This window comes from Phyllobates terribilis, unplaced genomic scaffold (assembly GCF_046119375.1).
Source record: "Phyllobates terribilis strain yellow unplaced genomic scaffold, ASM4611937v1 Scaffold_7__3_contigs__length_470593459, whole genome shotgun sequence".
Classification (NCBI taxonomy): Eukaryota; Metazoa; Chordata; class Amphibia; order Anura; family Dendrobatidae; genus Phyllobates; species Phyllobates terribilis.
In genome coordinates, this window is record NW_027362767.1 from 56,847,927 (window position 1) to 56,863,411 (window position 15,485).

Below are 15,485 nucleotides of genomic sequence, written 5' to 3' on the forward strand. Positions count from 1 at the left end.
AAAAATACCTCCACTAATACACACTTATCTTTGGGGAGGAGGGGTGAGCTCTTCTGAGCATTCAGGGGGCTGATCCCAGTGAAGGAGAAAAGAAGCCACATGTTTAGTGGAGTGTTGGTGAAATGATAGAAGAAATAGGATCAAGACTGAGGACCTGGAAGGATGGATGGATGCATGGCATATGGAGTGTTGGGGATCAGTACCGACTGGACTGGATGAACATGCTACAGTTGTGGGATGTGTCATTTGGATTTAAACTATATGAAAGGATTGTTGCTACTGGATACCTGTGCTTCCATCGTTTTACCTGTCGTCTGGAGTATCGGAGACTGTGACTACAGACTATACTGGCACAAAGTCAGTGGATCTACCGCCCCATGGAGGGGATCTTGTGGACTGAGACAATTGTATTTTGGACATTTACCTGGAATGGCTGTATTACCATGGATGTGAGGAATAAAATATTGTTGCATTGTTAACCTGCCTAGTTTATTATTAAAACCCTCAATCTCAGATCTTTACATAAATCGCACTCCTATTAACCGCTTACTGTCAAAAATAGATCTTCGTGCAAAATACAGGATTAAATTGATATTTCATAACGTATACACAGCAGACCAAATGCAGCCGATCAGGACTGCTAGGATGAACGCTCATTTTTCTACGTGGCCGGGACAGCTGATCGTATAGGAGGATTATCTGCAGGATTGGGATTTCCTGGGCAGCGAGGTATAGATGTATAGGATCACGTCCAGGCGCATAGCCGGATTTACAATCAGATTAACCCACAAAAGTAAAGTCTTGTAAATTGCTGATTTCAAAAGTAAGCTGAATTAAGGGGGTCTTGGAATAGAGATAGCCTGGTCGGACCGCTGTGCAGGGCACTACTGTTCCTGCAGGACATTTTTCAGTGCGGAGCAATAGAATAGGACCCTGAGACTATGGCCATGTCTGAAGGACGCAAGCGCTGTGAACCTCCTCTTACTTGTTGGCTCTTCTTCCGATTACTAGGCCCGGCACATAAGTCATCATAGCGGAGCAATGCACATATGACGTTATACCAGCCCTACTAATCAGAAGAGGCTATTGGGCTGCCAGCAGATAAGAAGAGTTCCACAGCCGTCTGGGCTGGTGGCCGTGGACTACAGACATGGCTGCTGGACCAGGGTCCTACAAATCTTTTTGCTCAATTTTAAAATGCATGGTCCCCTGCAAGGTCCCCTGCAGATGATAAATGTAGGATCGCTGGGGGTTTAGCAGATGAGACTCACCAACCTCAGAACATGGGCCAAGGTCTCCAGTGTGAATGGAGCAGTACTGAGCATGTGCGACCACTGCTCCATTCACGGTCCATAGGAGTGGTGGTCGTAAATGCTCATGACCTCTCCCAATCACAGAGAAGACTTTGTGACCCCAGTTTCTGTGACTGACGAGGGTCCCAACAATTAGATATTCAGCGATCAAACACTTATCACCTTTGGTGCAGATTGCCAATATGTTGTGTATGGGGCAACCCCTTCATGGCTCTTCTGCCCGGTGTAGATGTTGGCCGGTTTCACACGTACCGTTACCAGATGCAAACATGAACTCCAGATTCTGGTAAAGCTTCATGAAGTCGGCATTTCTGCCAAGCTCATTTCTTGCCCGACTCATACCTGTTGAAAAAAAAAAGAAATCTTCTAAAAAGACCAAAAGCTATAAAATATAAAAACAGCCTAATGCGATCCAAGCTGTGCGGGGCTTTAATTTTTTTTGGCCTGAGGGGGCGCTGCGTGACGTTGAACTCTTTGGACGGAGCAACTATGCTTTTGGATGCCAGGTTACCTACAGAGCTCCAAATTTAGTGCACAGACATCAAATGAAATGATAAAATCCTGTCTGCCGGCTGCCACCACTAGGGGGAGCTTTTTTTTGCATCTGATTATATTATAGGGCGCAGTGCACACACTTACCTTTGGAGCCGTCCATTATGGAGCGCAGGTAGTAGAACAGAGAACGGGTTCCCATCTGCAGCAGCAGCTCGTAGCCGTGATACAGACTTATACAAAGTGCAAAGTCTCCCTCCACCATTCCCATCTGAGCCCCCTGAATAAAACATCAGAGCAAAAGAAGCACATCTAATGATTTAAAAGGGTTAACAATATTCTTTTTTTACATCAATGCATGAATTTTGGGATAAAAACAATTTTTGCAATTGGGTTTCATTTAAAGTTTTGCACAGTTTGCCTTCTCTAGTGTCTGCTGTAGAATGAGCTAACTGAGAATCCGTCAGTGAGCCGCTATGAAGGTCTGATTAGGAATTTATAACTCTTATCCGTCTTTTTCTGAGCTCCTCTCCGCTGATTTATGACCACATCAAAGTTGAATGTGTCGGGAAACAGACAGTAAAAGCCAAAATGGAACAAAACTTTTAATGAAATCCAACTGCAAAAATGATTTTTAGCCCCAAATAGATGCGTTTAAGTTTTTGGGTTTTTTTTAAGAAATGCCTATCGTGTAGAATGGGAAAAACATGGCTGCTATCTTCCAAATCCAGCAATAATTTTTTGCTAAAAAGATTTTATTCCCCAGGAGGTGGGAGCACCCCTAAACATGACAATGGGGGACTTACTATTATGTTAGACGGGGGGTTCTTTCTGAACTGATCTCGAGACAGAATGATTTGATATTTGGTGAGGTTGGGGATCTCTCGTCGCGTTAACACGTTGTTTTGTATCAGACGCCCGGCAAATGTCTCCAAGACCTGCAGGAAAAATGTCAAAATATTAAATCTGACTAGGTGGGAAAAATAAGACGAAATGCAATTTCAAAAAAAAAAAAAAAGGAGGTAAAGTTCTGCAGTGACTGCAGGCTGGAGAATCCTGACAGTGTGCATTACACTCAACCGCCAGATCGAGGAGGCAGTCAGGTAATGTCATCTGGATACCGGTGGTCACATGCCGACTAGATTCTCACCCGCTTCTCTCAATTTTCTAGTGCAAAACGCATACTGTGGAAACTGAGGGAAATCCTGACATTTTGCATTGTGCGCACTGTCAGGATTCACCAATCTGCAGTAATGTAGAGCGTCTGCAGAAATTTATTTAAAGCCTGGAAAACCCCTTTAAATAAGTGACAAACAAGCCATACTTTTTCAGAATCAAGTTACTTTTTTGCAAATGTCTCAAATATCTCTAAATCATGACCGGATGTGGCTCACAGAGCTGCTGTTTGGTACAATGTATCAGTGTAGACGGATCTATCCATAGGCTGACAATCTTTACCTACTCCGAGTCTTGGCTTTGTGCATGCACATACATATGTTAGAAATACTATAAGAATGTTCTGACCGCCGCGGAGAGGAAGATTCCCTGTAATTTGGGGAATCAGGTTGTGATTGTGATAAAAGCAGACATGATTACCATACAGTCCAGCATTTGTACAGTGCGTCCTCTTCCCTACACATAATTTCATGTTCTGCCATCAGTGCAAGAAAAAAAATTACTACAAGCCAAAGGAAAAAAAAAAAATAGTCTGAGCCTCTAGAGTGCTGCATTAGTACATAGAAAATATAATAAAGTCGATTACACGAGGAATGGTCCTATTATCAAAGCGGAAAGGTTTGTGAAATTATTCAATGCAACCAGTACAAAGACACAACCACATATAACAGATGCGCCCATACATCATGAGTGCTTAAAGTGTCACAAACTCAAAATAAATTGCTTAAAATACCCTGTAAAGAAAATCCCTGCGCTCCCCTGATTCGGTCGCTGTTTTCCTTTTTGCTCTGTGTCTTTCCATTGCAAAGATATTCACATTTGTTTTTTGCAGCACAGCATGTGAAATCTCTGCTTGTAGAACAACTGGGCGTTTCTTCAGAGTCTTCTCTGGGGGTGTGTGCGTTTCCACCCCTCCCTGCCAATCACAGCTCGGCAGCTGATCTAGCAGTCTATCAGTCTCCTATGCTGTCGAGCTGTGATTGGCAGCTTCTGGGGAAGAAGAAGAGTGAAAGAGCACACCCCCCAGGGAAGACTCTGAAGAGACGCCCAGTTGGACTGTAAGCAGAAATCTCACATGCGGCACTCCAAACGCCACAAATGCGAATATCTTTGCAACGCAAAAAGGAAAACAGCGGCAGAATCGGGAGTTTCAGGATTATTGCATGATAACTACCTCAAATTATTTTTCACAAGTGACAGTTCCTCTTAAAGGGGATTACTCTGCACGGGAGGACACAGTGCATTCATTCAAACCAATAGGACATTGCTTTAAAAAAAAAAAAAAAAGAGGTTGCTCAGGATTGTGGAAAAAATTGTTTAGCCTACCTGCCGATTCTGGCATTGCAGCTCATCCTCATTCAAGCAAATTCTGCAATACCAGACACACCGAAGATCAGAGTGGTTGTTGATGAAGGGGAGACCCTTTTTTAATACTAACCTCAGCCTACGTCACACAAACAGCATTATTAAACACTTTTAAAACAAATACATTTAACAAATAAAAATAACAAAAAATACAAAATTAAGCACCGACTAAATACACAATCTTCAAATCACTATGTAAAAATTATGTCCCGGCCACCAGATTCTTCCCTTCTGTCCAGCTTTCTGTCCACTGCCTGTTGTCAGATTTAATTAGTCTCTAGAAGCAGAGATGAATCACAGGAAGCGGGGGCAGGTCTACGACGCGCCACAGGAAGCGGTAGCGGCGGGCCAACGACGCGCCACAGGAAACGGGGGCGGGCCTACGACGAGCCACAGGAAACAGGGGCGGGCCTACGACGAGCCACAGGAAACGGGGGCGGGCCTACGACGAGCCACAGGAAACGGGGGCGGGCCTACGACGAGCCACAGGAAACGGGGGCGGGCCTACGACGAGCCACAGGAAACGGGGGCGGGCCTACGACGAGCCACAGGAAACGGGGGCGGGCCTACGACGAGCCACAGGAAACGGGGGCGGGCCTACGACGCGCCACAGGAAACGGGGGCGGGCCTACGACGCGCCACAGGAAACGGGGGCGGGCCTACGACGCGCCACAGGAAACGGGGGCGGGCCTACGACGCGCCAGAGGAAACGGGGGCGGGCCTACGACGCGCCAGAGGAAACGGGGGCGGGCCTACGCCGCGCCAGAGGAAACGGGGGCGGGCCTACGCCGCGCCACAGAAAGCGGGGGCGGGCCTACGCCGCGCCACAGAAAGCGGGGGCGGCGGGCCTACGCCGCGCCACAGAAAGCGGGGGCGGCGGGCCTACGACGCGCCACAGAAAGCGGTAGCGGCGGGCCTACGACGCGCCACAGAAAGCGGTAGCGGCGGGCCTACGACGCGCCACAGAAAGCGGTAGCGGCGGGCCTACGACGCGCCACAGAAAGCGGTAGCGGCGGGCCTACGACGCGCCACAGAAAGCGGTAGCGGCGGGCCTACGACGCGCCACAGAAAGCGGTAGCGGCGGGCCTACGACGCGCCACAGAAAGCGGGGGCGGGCCTACGACGCGCCACAGAAAGCGGGGGCGGGCCTACGACGCGCCACAGAAAGCGGTAGCGGCGGGCCTACGACGCGCCACAGAAAGCGGTAGCGGCGGGCCTACGACGCGCCACAGAAAGCGGTAGCGGCGGGCCTACGACGCGCCACAGAAAGCGGTAGCGGCGGGCCTACGACGCGCCACAGAAAGCGGTAGCGGCGGGCCTACGACGCGCCACAGAAAGCGGTAGCGGCGGGCCTACGACGCGCCACAGAAAGCGGTAGCGGCGGGCCTACGACGCGCCACAGAAAGCGGTAGCGGCGGGCCTACGACGCGCCACAGAAAGCGGGGGCGGGCCTACGACGCGCCACAGAAAGCGGGGGCGGGACTACGCCACGCCACAGAAAGCGGGGGCGGGCCTACGACGCGCCACAGAAAGCAGGAGGCGGGCCTACGACGCGCCACAGAAAGCAGGGGGCGGGCCTACGACGCGCCACAGAAAGCGGGGGCGGGCCTACGACGCGCCACAGAAAGCGGGGGCGGGCCTACGACGCGCCACAGAAAGCGGGGGCGGGCCTACGACGCGCCACAGAAAGCGGGGGCGGGCCTACGACGCGCCACAGAAAGCGGGGGCGGGCCTACGACGCGCCACAGAAAGCGGGGGCGGGCCTACGACGCGCCACAGAAAGCGGGGGCGGGCCTACGACGCGCCACAGAAAGCGGGGGCGGGCCTACGACGCGCCACAGAAAGCGGGGGCGGGCCTACGACGCGCCACAGAAAGCGGGGGCGGGCCTACGACGCGCCACAGAAAGCGGGGGCGGGCCTACGACGCGCCACAGAAAGCGGGGGCGGGCCTACGACGCGCCACAGAAAGCGGGGGCGGGCCTACGACGCGCCACAGAAAGCGGGGGCGGGCCTACGACGCGCCACAGAAAGCGGGGGCGGGCCTACGACGCGCCACAGAAAGCGGGGGCGGGCCTATGACTCCCGGCTTCTGCCTTCATGTGTCAAGAAATGGCAAGGGTAGGCAAGCTATTCAAGTCTTTGATATCAGCCCCATGATGACCAGGTTGTCCGTAGACCTACATAACCTAAGAGAAGGTGCCATTATCTCTCTCGGGTTATAATGAAAGCCATAACAAAGCCATTGGCTGATATAACATAGGCAAAGTGTAGTAAGAAAGTATACGTTGGATATGGGGATTATATCCCCCGATTACACATTCTCCAGCTCTTCACATTATATAAAGCCGTGTAGGATGGAGCCATTAGGAAATGAAAAGCAAATGCCCCAATTAAAATAAAAGGAAGCCTTGCAGATTGCCCCTTACATAAACGCCCATGTACTTTCACTGCCGCAGTCAATGTAATTCCCTAAATAAGTCCTTGAATCCCACAACGGTGCAGCTGCGGCCGCTGGCGTGCAACGTTATAGCTGGCCTGGTCTATAGGATAAGGGTGGGTTTAATTTATATTATGTGAGATTACATGGAGCGGAGGCCACGTAACACAACCCTCCCACACATGGCAGGGGCCGGCGGGTAACACAATCTGCATGACTCAGTAAACATAACCTACTTCCTAACCCGTTACCTGCGAGCATCTGCCGGACCGAAACAGGGTCACATCGGACATTGTGACACACTTAAAAGACAGTAAAGGGGTTCACTTAATTTTAAGGGTGTTAAAGCCATTAAATATTTAGTGTTCGGTCTTTTTTATGGTTGAGAAATTCTGAACGAATAGAGCTATCCCATTTATCTGTACAGAGCGTCTCTCGCTCTGGAGGACTTCACCTGACCTGTGTTACACAGTCAATCCAGCCATTTGAATGGACAGTATGTAATGCTTCATGTCCCCTGTGGTGGCGCTGCAGGGAAAGTGAACACTTGCATCCTGTTTGCTCTATAGATCGCAGCTGATCGCTGGGGTTCGTTCTGTGATCAGGGAACCATTTTACCAAAATAGGCTTGTCCGACCTGTGCTAAAGAGATATTCTTAATATTTAAAGTGTACTCTGAATAGGCAATAACTTACAGATCGGTGGGGGTCCAACGGCTGGATGGAGCCCCCACTAATCAGCTAACTGGCTCTGAAATGTCCTATGGGAATGGAGCAGTGGCTGCTCATGCGCACCATGACTTCATCCATTCTCTATAGGACTGGTGGAGAAAGCATCTTCATTACAATGGGGCATTTCAGAGCCGTGTTTTTGGATCGGGTGAGCTCGAGCAGTTGGATCCCCACCAAACCCCAGAACAGAGCTCGGAAATACCCCATGAGAATGAAACCATAGTTGCGCATGCACACCATGGCATCATTAATTCTCTATAGGACTGACAGAGAAAGGATCTTCATTATGATGGGGCATTTCAGAGCCCTGTTCTTGGAGCGGGGTGAGCTCGAGTAGTTGGATCCCCACCAAATTCCAGAATGGAGCTCGGAAATGCCCCATGAGAATGGCACAGTGGCTGCGCATGCGCACCATGGCGTTATTAGTTCTCTATAGGACTGCCAGAGAACAGAACTTCATTATGATGGGGCATTTCAGAGCCCAGTTCTTGGATCAGGGTGAGCCCAAGCAATTGGATCCCCACTGAACCAGAGAATGGGGCTCTGAAATGCCGCATGGGAATGGAACAGTGGCTGAGCATGCGCACCATCACTTCATTCATTGTCTAAGGGAGTTCCAGAGAAAGCAGCTACATTCAAACGGGGTATTTCAGAGCCCAGTTTTTAGATCGGTTGAAGTCCCAGCAGTTGCACCCTCACCAATCCTGAGTTTCTGAAATGCCCAGGCGGAAGTGAGCACTAGCTGCGCATGCGCTTCATTCATCCTCTGAGGCAGGGTTCCCCAACTCCAGTCCTCAAGGCCCACCAACAGGTCATGTTTTCAGGATTTCCTTAGTATTGCACAGGTGATGGAATTATTGCCTGTGCAGGTGATGCAATTATCACCTGGGTAATACTAAGGAAATCCTGAAAACATGACCTGTTGGTGGGCCTTGAGGACTGGAGTTGGGGAACCCTGCTCTGAGGGACTTCTGGAGAAAGCTGCTTCATTTCATTAAGACACTTCAGGGACAGGCTTTCGCGTCCAGTTGGATTCCGAGCAGTTGGATCCACACCAATCCCCAGAATGGGACTCCAAAATGCCCCTTGGTACTGTGCATGCGCACCGTCATGCGCACCGTTTATTCATTCACTATAGGACTGCAGGAGAAAGCAGTTTCATTCTATCAGGACCTGAGAGAGTCCGGGCAATTGGACCGCCACCGGGGCTCTGAAACGCCCCTTGGAACGGAGCAGCATCTGAGCATTGGTGCGACACTGTTTCATTCATTCTCTACAAGATGATCGGAGAAAGTCTCTTCATTCCGATGGGACATTTCAGAGCTCGGATCTTGCGATCAGTGGAGGCCCCAGAGGTCGGAGCTCCCCGCCCATCCATCTGAAAGTTATCACCAATCCTGTAGAGAATCTATATATATATAATCGTCTTATCCCGTCTGTCTGTCTGACTGTCCAGGAAATCCCGCGTCGCTCATTGGTCCGGCAGCGGCCAATCAGCGCCGCGGGATTTCTGAAAAAAGATGCCGGTCGTTAGCGGCTCATCTGCGGGACGGAGCTCAGCGGCGATGCAGCCGGGAGATGAGCGCCGCGAGGCGCTCATCTCCCGGCCGGTACCAGCAGAAGGACCTCAACCGCCGGAGCCATCTGCGGGAAGGAGATGCAGCTGGGAGATGAGCGGCGCGAGGCGCTCATCTCCCGGTCGGTAGCAGCGGAAGGACCGCCGGCGTCGCTGACCTCCATGCGGAAGAGAGGACCGGGGAGCGGCGCTGCGGGTCGGGATACTTCTGCTGCAAGCGCCCGCTCATGTCCCGGGTTCTCGCAGCGGAAGTACAAGCACAGGCAGCGCCGCTCCCCGGTGCTCACCAAGACGATTCGATGATTGGTCGCGGTCTTCGGACCCGACCAATCACTGATCTTACCGCAAAAGTTAAACACCGCTGTGCTGATTGGTCGCGGACGCTGCCCGCGACCAATCACCGATTTGGGCGCCACATTTAAATATCGGCCGCGATCAATCAGCACAGCGGTGTTTAAATGTGGAGCCAAGATCGGTGATTGGTCGCGGCCGATATTTACATTTGGCGCCCAAATCGGTGATTGGTCGCGGGCAGCATCCGCAACCAATCAGCACAGTAGTGTTTAACTTTGGCGACAAGATCAGTGATTGGTCGCGGGCCAAGACGGCGACCAATCACCGATTTGTGCGGCACATTTAAATAGCGGCTGCGACCAATTGGATGTCAGCGCCGCTCCCCGGTCCTCCCTTCACACCCTAGCCGCATGAATGTCAGCGCCGCTGCCTGTGCGGATAGTTCCGCTGCGAGAATCCGGGACATGAGCGGGCGCTCGCAGCAGAAGTATCCCGACCCGCAGCTCCGCTCCCCGGTCCTCCCTTCACACCCTAGGCGCTGCCCGCGACCAATCACCGATTTGGGCGCCAAATTTAAATATCGGCCGCGACCAATCACCGATCTTGGCTCCACATTTAAACACCGCTGTGCTGATTGGTCGCGGACGCTATTTAAATGTGGCGCCAAAATCGGTGATTGGTCGCGCCCAGCGTCGGAGACCAATCAGCACAGCGGTGTTTAAATGTGGAGCCAAGATCGGTGATTGGTCGCAGCCGATATTTAAATTTGGCGCCCAAATCGGTGATTGGTCGCGGGCAGCGCCAGCGACCAATCAGCGATATTTAACACAAATGTCCGGACCTTAGTAACACCATGCGGATACTGTGGGGACATCAGCGGCTAGGTTGTCAATGGAGGACCGGGGAGCGGCGCAGCGGGTCGGGATACTTCTGCTGCGAGCAGTCGCTCATGTCCCGGCTTCTCGCAGCGGAAGTAGCGGTACAGGCAGCGGCGCTCCCCGGTCCTCACTAATACGATTACGCTCCCCGCTCCTCACCAATACGATTCGCTGATTGGTCGCGCTCTCCGCACGCAACCAATCAGTGATCTTGGCGCTAAAGTTAAACACCGCTCTGCTGATTGGTCGCGGCCGCTGCCCGCGACCAATCACTGATTTGGGCGCCACATTTAAATAGCGGCCGCGACCAATCACCAATTTTGACGCCACATTTAAACACTGCTGTGCTAATTGGTCGCGGACGCCAGCCGCGACCAATCAGCGAGCTTGGCGCCAAATTTAAACAACGCTCTGATTGGTCGCGATATCCGGCCGCGACCAATCAGCGAGATGGGCGGCAAATTTAAACGCCGCTCTGCTGATTGATTGGTCGCGATAGCCGGCCGCGACCAATCAGCGATATAGGCTGCAAATTTAAACGCCGCTGTGCTGATCGGTCGATTTTATCGCCAAATTTAAACAAGCTCTCCGGTCCTCACTAACACAGTTCGCTGATTGGTCGCGGCCGCCACCTGTGACCAATCACCGATATTGCAGCCAAATTTAAACACCGCTCTGCTGATTGCGCCCGGTCGGCCGCATACATATTCTAGAATATCCGATGCATTAGAATCGGGCCACCATCTAGTAATAAATAGTGGTGGGAATAACCTTGTGGAAATTTTGCAGAATGGAAGAGATGACTAAAGGGATTATCCATAGTCAATATTGAGGAATGTCTTCAGATTTACTTGTACACAGGAATAGGTTTTCAAGTCTTGGGTAATAAATAAAAGTTAATCATAAATTAACAAACTTTCTAATTAAAAAAGGGTACAATTTTTGACATCCATCACTGCTAGCCAGTACTGAATGGAGGCATCCGGTCCTGATCATGTCAAGGGCTCGCTACATCATGCAGATTCTGCCGTGCACCTTGCCTGCACCCGAGTAGATAATGTCACTAGGGGGCGCTGATGCTCCATACAGCTGCACCATTCCTCCACTGGCGGGACTGCACCCTCCAAAAATAAAAGCATGTACAATTGCCAGCTCCAGTCAGTTTAAAGAGCAGATCTGCATGCATTGAATGTGCTGCAGAGAACTTCCACAGCACATCCGCAACTCTAGGATGTGATTGCAATTTTTTTTTCTGCCCCATTGAATGCAACAAATCCACTCATTTTCCACATAAGAAATAAGCATTCTGGGTATTAAAATAATCTGTGTGGGGAAAAAACCCACCAGGTACAGAAGAGATTCGCCTGGTACTGTCCAGGGTGGACCTACCATACGGGTGTGCAAAAAATTAACCTGAAAAAGTATGTGGAAGATTATGGTATGTTAGACAGTATCACTTTAAGTTCTTAAAGAGCAGTTTCTCGTCAGGGGCCTCAGATAGTTAGTTAATGAGTGGATACAAAAAGAAGACCTAACACGTCCATGTGTGACATGCACGGCTCATGAATTTCACTGAAAACTGCAATACTTCATTTCTCCTGTGGAGGAGCTGTAGGGAGATTAAACACTTGTTGCAGATGATAGATGGTGGTCGCAGGAGCAGCAGGAGACCCCTGCAGTCAGGCTGGGTATTGCAATCTGAGCACAAACCATATATCACTATAGGTTTGCCTATCAATATATGATCAGTAGGTGGGTGCAATCTCCATACCCCCTCGCCAATCAGCAAAATAAAGGCACCGCAGAGCTCTTCGTCGTTGTGTCGTACGTCAAGTGATTATCTAGGAAGTAACTAATAGACACGAATAAAAATAACAAAAAAGGTAAATGCCTGGAGATTCTAGATCTGAAGCCTTCAGAATTATAAATGCAGCTCTGAAGTACAAAACCAGTGGTAAATGAATCAGTTCAGTGTAAGTAATGCGGAAGATTTACAAAATTTGCTCAAACTTATGTAGATTTTTACACCAAGGTCCATAACATTAAACCATTGAATATCTTGTGACTACGGTACAATCACGCGATGGGAACATATTAGGGAGGAGGAGGACAAGTTCTTAAAGCGGTTGTGTTGGAAAAAAGAAAAGTGGGCCAGTGCAAATTTGACAAGGATTAAACTGTAGTGACTAGAGGACAGGTCTTGTGGGGTCTTGGTTCTAGGGAGTGGTTGGATCCTACCAAGAGTGTCCAAAGAAATGGCCAAAAATCACCTACAATGGATCAGAACTTGACCATGGAGCAATGGAAGAAGGTGACCTTGTGGACATCAGGAGCATGTGCATCACTTACCTGGGGAGGAGATGGCACCAGAATAAGACAACGAGCCAGCGGAGGCAGCGAGATGGGTCGACATTCTGCTGGGAATCTTGGGTCCGACATCATGTGGATATGACACGTACCATCTACTAAACATTGTAGAGTCCAAGTGCCCCCTTCATGGTAGTGGTGTTTCCTGATGGCAGTGTCCTCTTTTAGTAGATCATGCCCCTGCCAAGGAGAGGACTTGTCTCCAAATTCTCAGGATCTCATGACGATCGATCACCTATGGGAGGCCGCACTGGGCAACTATGAAGCTACTGCTGAAGTTTTGGCGCCAGATACCACAGGAGATCTTCAGGAGGTCTTCTGATGCCTCAAGGGGTCAGAGCAGTTTGGGTGGCACCAGTGGCAAAGGGCCCAATGGTTTTAGACTAGAAGTGGGGTACAGCAGATATTCACTTTAACTGCTTGCCCAGTACAATTCCCCGTCCGTGTAGTGACTACACTGCTTGGAGTTAGTGGTGTGGCTCACAGCAAGCAGTTTTAGGTAGGTAGAAGATCCAGGTCACCTACATAGTCTCTATAACACTGTACTATTACAAGTATCCATAGTGCGGTGACAGGAGAGAGATTTCCAGGCGTAAACGGCAGCGTAATCTTTTGGAATAGTCTTTCGGTGTTTGCACAGGTGCGGACGTAACACTGCACACAGGCACGTCGGTCTGCTGTGGGGTTCTTGGGTTACATAGCAATAAGGCCGGGCTTTACATGGGTGCAGCACAAACATCTATGTAGGTCAGATAAGGAGCCGATCCATTTACATGTAGTATATGTCGCCTGGATCTCTAAGTAACTCGTTGCTTGTCCCACCCAGCCTTAGGCTCATTCACATCGGTGGTCCCGTTCTGTACCTCTGGCGGATACAGTGTATGGGGCCGGACAAGAGGTTTCAGAAGTTCAGGTGACGGGACCCATAACAAGTACCAAAAATCTGAGTGTCTGGGGCAGTGGGGATCTCCAGCTTCTGCAAAAATAACACCTCCCGGCATGTCCTGCTGGCCTTTAGGTACAACACCTGGTCGGCCTCAGGTTGGAGATCACTGTTCATCTTCAGCTCAGTAGTGCCAATTGTCAGGTCATAGGACAATCCCTTCCATCACAACCTATGCCAATGGTTGCCAGCCTAGGGTAGCGCTCTCCGGCTTTTGTGAAGCCACATGCTGATGGTTTCAGTCTTACACCAGCGGCAGAGCCAGTGGTTGGACACATATTTATTGGACACTGACTGCCAGTTGTCATCATATAAACGCCCACATACTGAAATGAGACAGGGGCTAAAGTGCATTTACTCGGGCCGATTATCGTGAACAAGTGCTTCCCAAAATGCTCATTCCTTGTTAATCGTGCAGTGTAAACAGGTGGCTAATCACCTGAGCAAAATGCACGCTCGTCGGGTGAGATGATTTTTAATTATCGTTCTTGGCAGCACATCGTTGACATATTTTTGCAGAAAACAATGACTGTCTAGGAAAAACGAATGATTTATTGATTGCTGATCGTTCTGTGCACATCGAAAGTGCGCTCTGCCTGTGTAAACAAGCTATTAAACCACCGCCGACCAGCAGTTAAAGTCCAGTGTGGAGAGACCATTTGGCTGACAGCTCTCGCTCGCCCCCTCACCATACAAATGGGTGGCAGAATATGGCCCGATCGTAAACAGGGGATGTGCTGATGACAATACGGATGCTCTTTGGCTACAGAATGATTGTATTAACAACCACTTGGGGCAATGCATACTGACTTGTATATAGTTGGTCGGCGTTCAGAAATACGCCTACGTAAATGGAGTTTAGCCACTGGGAGACAGCTCAAAAGGGTTGTATCATCATCTCCCAATGCCCCCCTACGGCTTGAGTTCCTGCATGCCAGGGGGGCGGTGCGCTCCTGCTCGACTGACAGTTCAGACCACCAGCATTATTGCATTTCAGGCCCAAACTGTGAGAGCAGAGGCGACTTTGCCTCGGCAGCATCCGAGGAGCGCAGGGGCACCGAGCAGAGGCGACTTTGCCTCGGCAGCATCCGAGGAGCGCAGGGGCACCGAGCAGAGGCGACTTTGCCTCGGCAGCATCCGAGGAGCGCAGGGTCACAGAGCAGAGGAGACTTTGCCTCGGCAGCATCCGAGGAGCGCAGTGGCACCGAGCAGAGGCGACTTTGCCTCGGCAGCATCCAAGGAGCGCAGGGGCACCAAGCAGAGGCGACTTTGCCTCGGCAGCATCCGAGGAGCGCAGGGGCACCAAGCAAAGGCGACTTTGCCTCGGCAGCATCCGAGAAGACTTGTTCCAATTTATCGGCTTGTGCAATAATCTGACAGAAAGAAAACCTTAGCTCACCGGTTGTTGATGCTGGCATAAAAATCATCATTATCAGCAGCACATTGCACGGCATAAGCAGGAGATGTGCCGCAGAAAACTGGATGCTGTGTGGGGACAGAACGATTGTACTAATGATTGTGCTCTTCAGGCTAGAAAACGACTGACTTGTTTAAAGATCAACTGGTATAAAATGCGAATTATTGTTTAAAGGAGCCCTCCAAGGAGCGGTGTATGCAAGACAGAAGTCGCCGTCCCCCGGGTCCGGCACTAGTATATTAGTTATACCTGGAATTTGCATAGATTTCTGGAGGTCCCAGCTTCCGCAGCCAGCCTCTTTTCCAACATTATAGGGGTCGTCCGGTGAAAACAAATTATCACCCATTAACAGGATAGGTGATAACTTACTGATTACAGGGACCATCACCGATCATGAGATTAGGGCATTTTTATCCCTTTGGAATGGAAACGGTAGTGCACGTACTTGACCCACTAATTCCCTATGGGGTTGCTGAGCACTGCGCTCGGCTTTTTC

At 50.5% G+C, this 15,485-nt stretch overlaps 1 protein-coding gene across 4 annotated transcripts in view; it reads right to left on the reverse strand.

Moving 5' to 3' along the window:
- Positions 1-15,485, reverse strand: part of LOC141153617 (Fanconi anemia group M protein-like) — a 91,122-nt gene that overhangs the window by 38,549 nt on the left and 37,088 nt on the right. For all 4 annotated transcript variants that reach the window (XR_012247327.1, XM_073638578.1, XM_073638577.1 and 1 more), the window contains exons 5-7: positions 2,612-2,743; positions 1,953-2,085; positions 1,566-1,655 (exon numbers count right to left, since the gene is read on the reverse strand). Coding sequence is in view for 3 of the 4 variants with exons in the window: in XM_073638578.1 (XP_073494679.1) it covers positions 1,566-1,655; positions 1,953-2,085; positions 2,612-2,743 (355 nt within the window). In the remaining variant the exon portion in view is untranslated. The remainder of the gene's footprint in view (positions 1-1,565; positions 1,656-1,952; positions 2,086-2,611; positions 2,744-15,485) is intronic.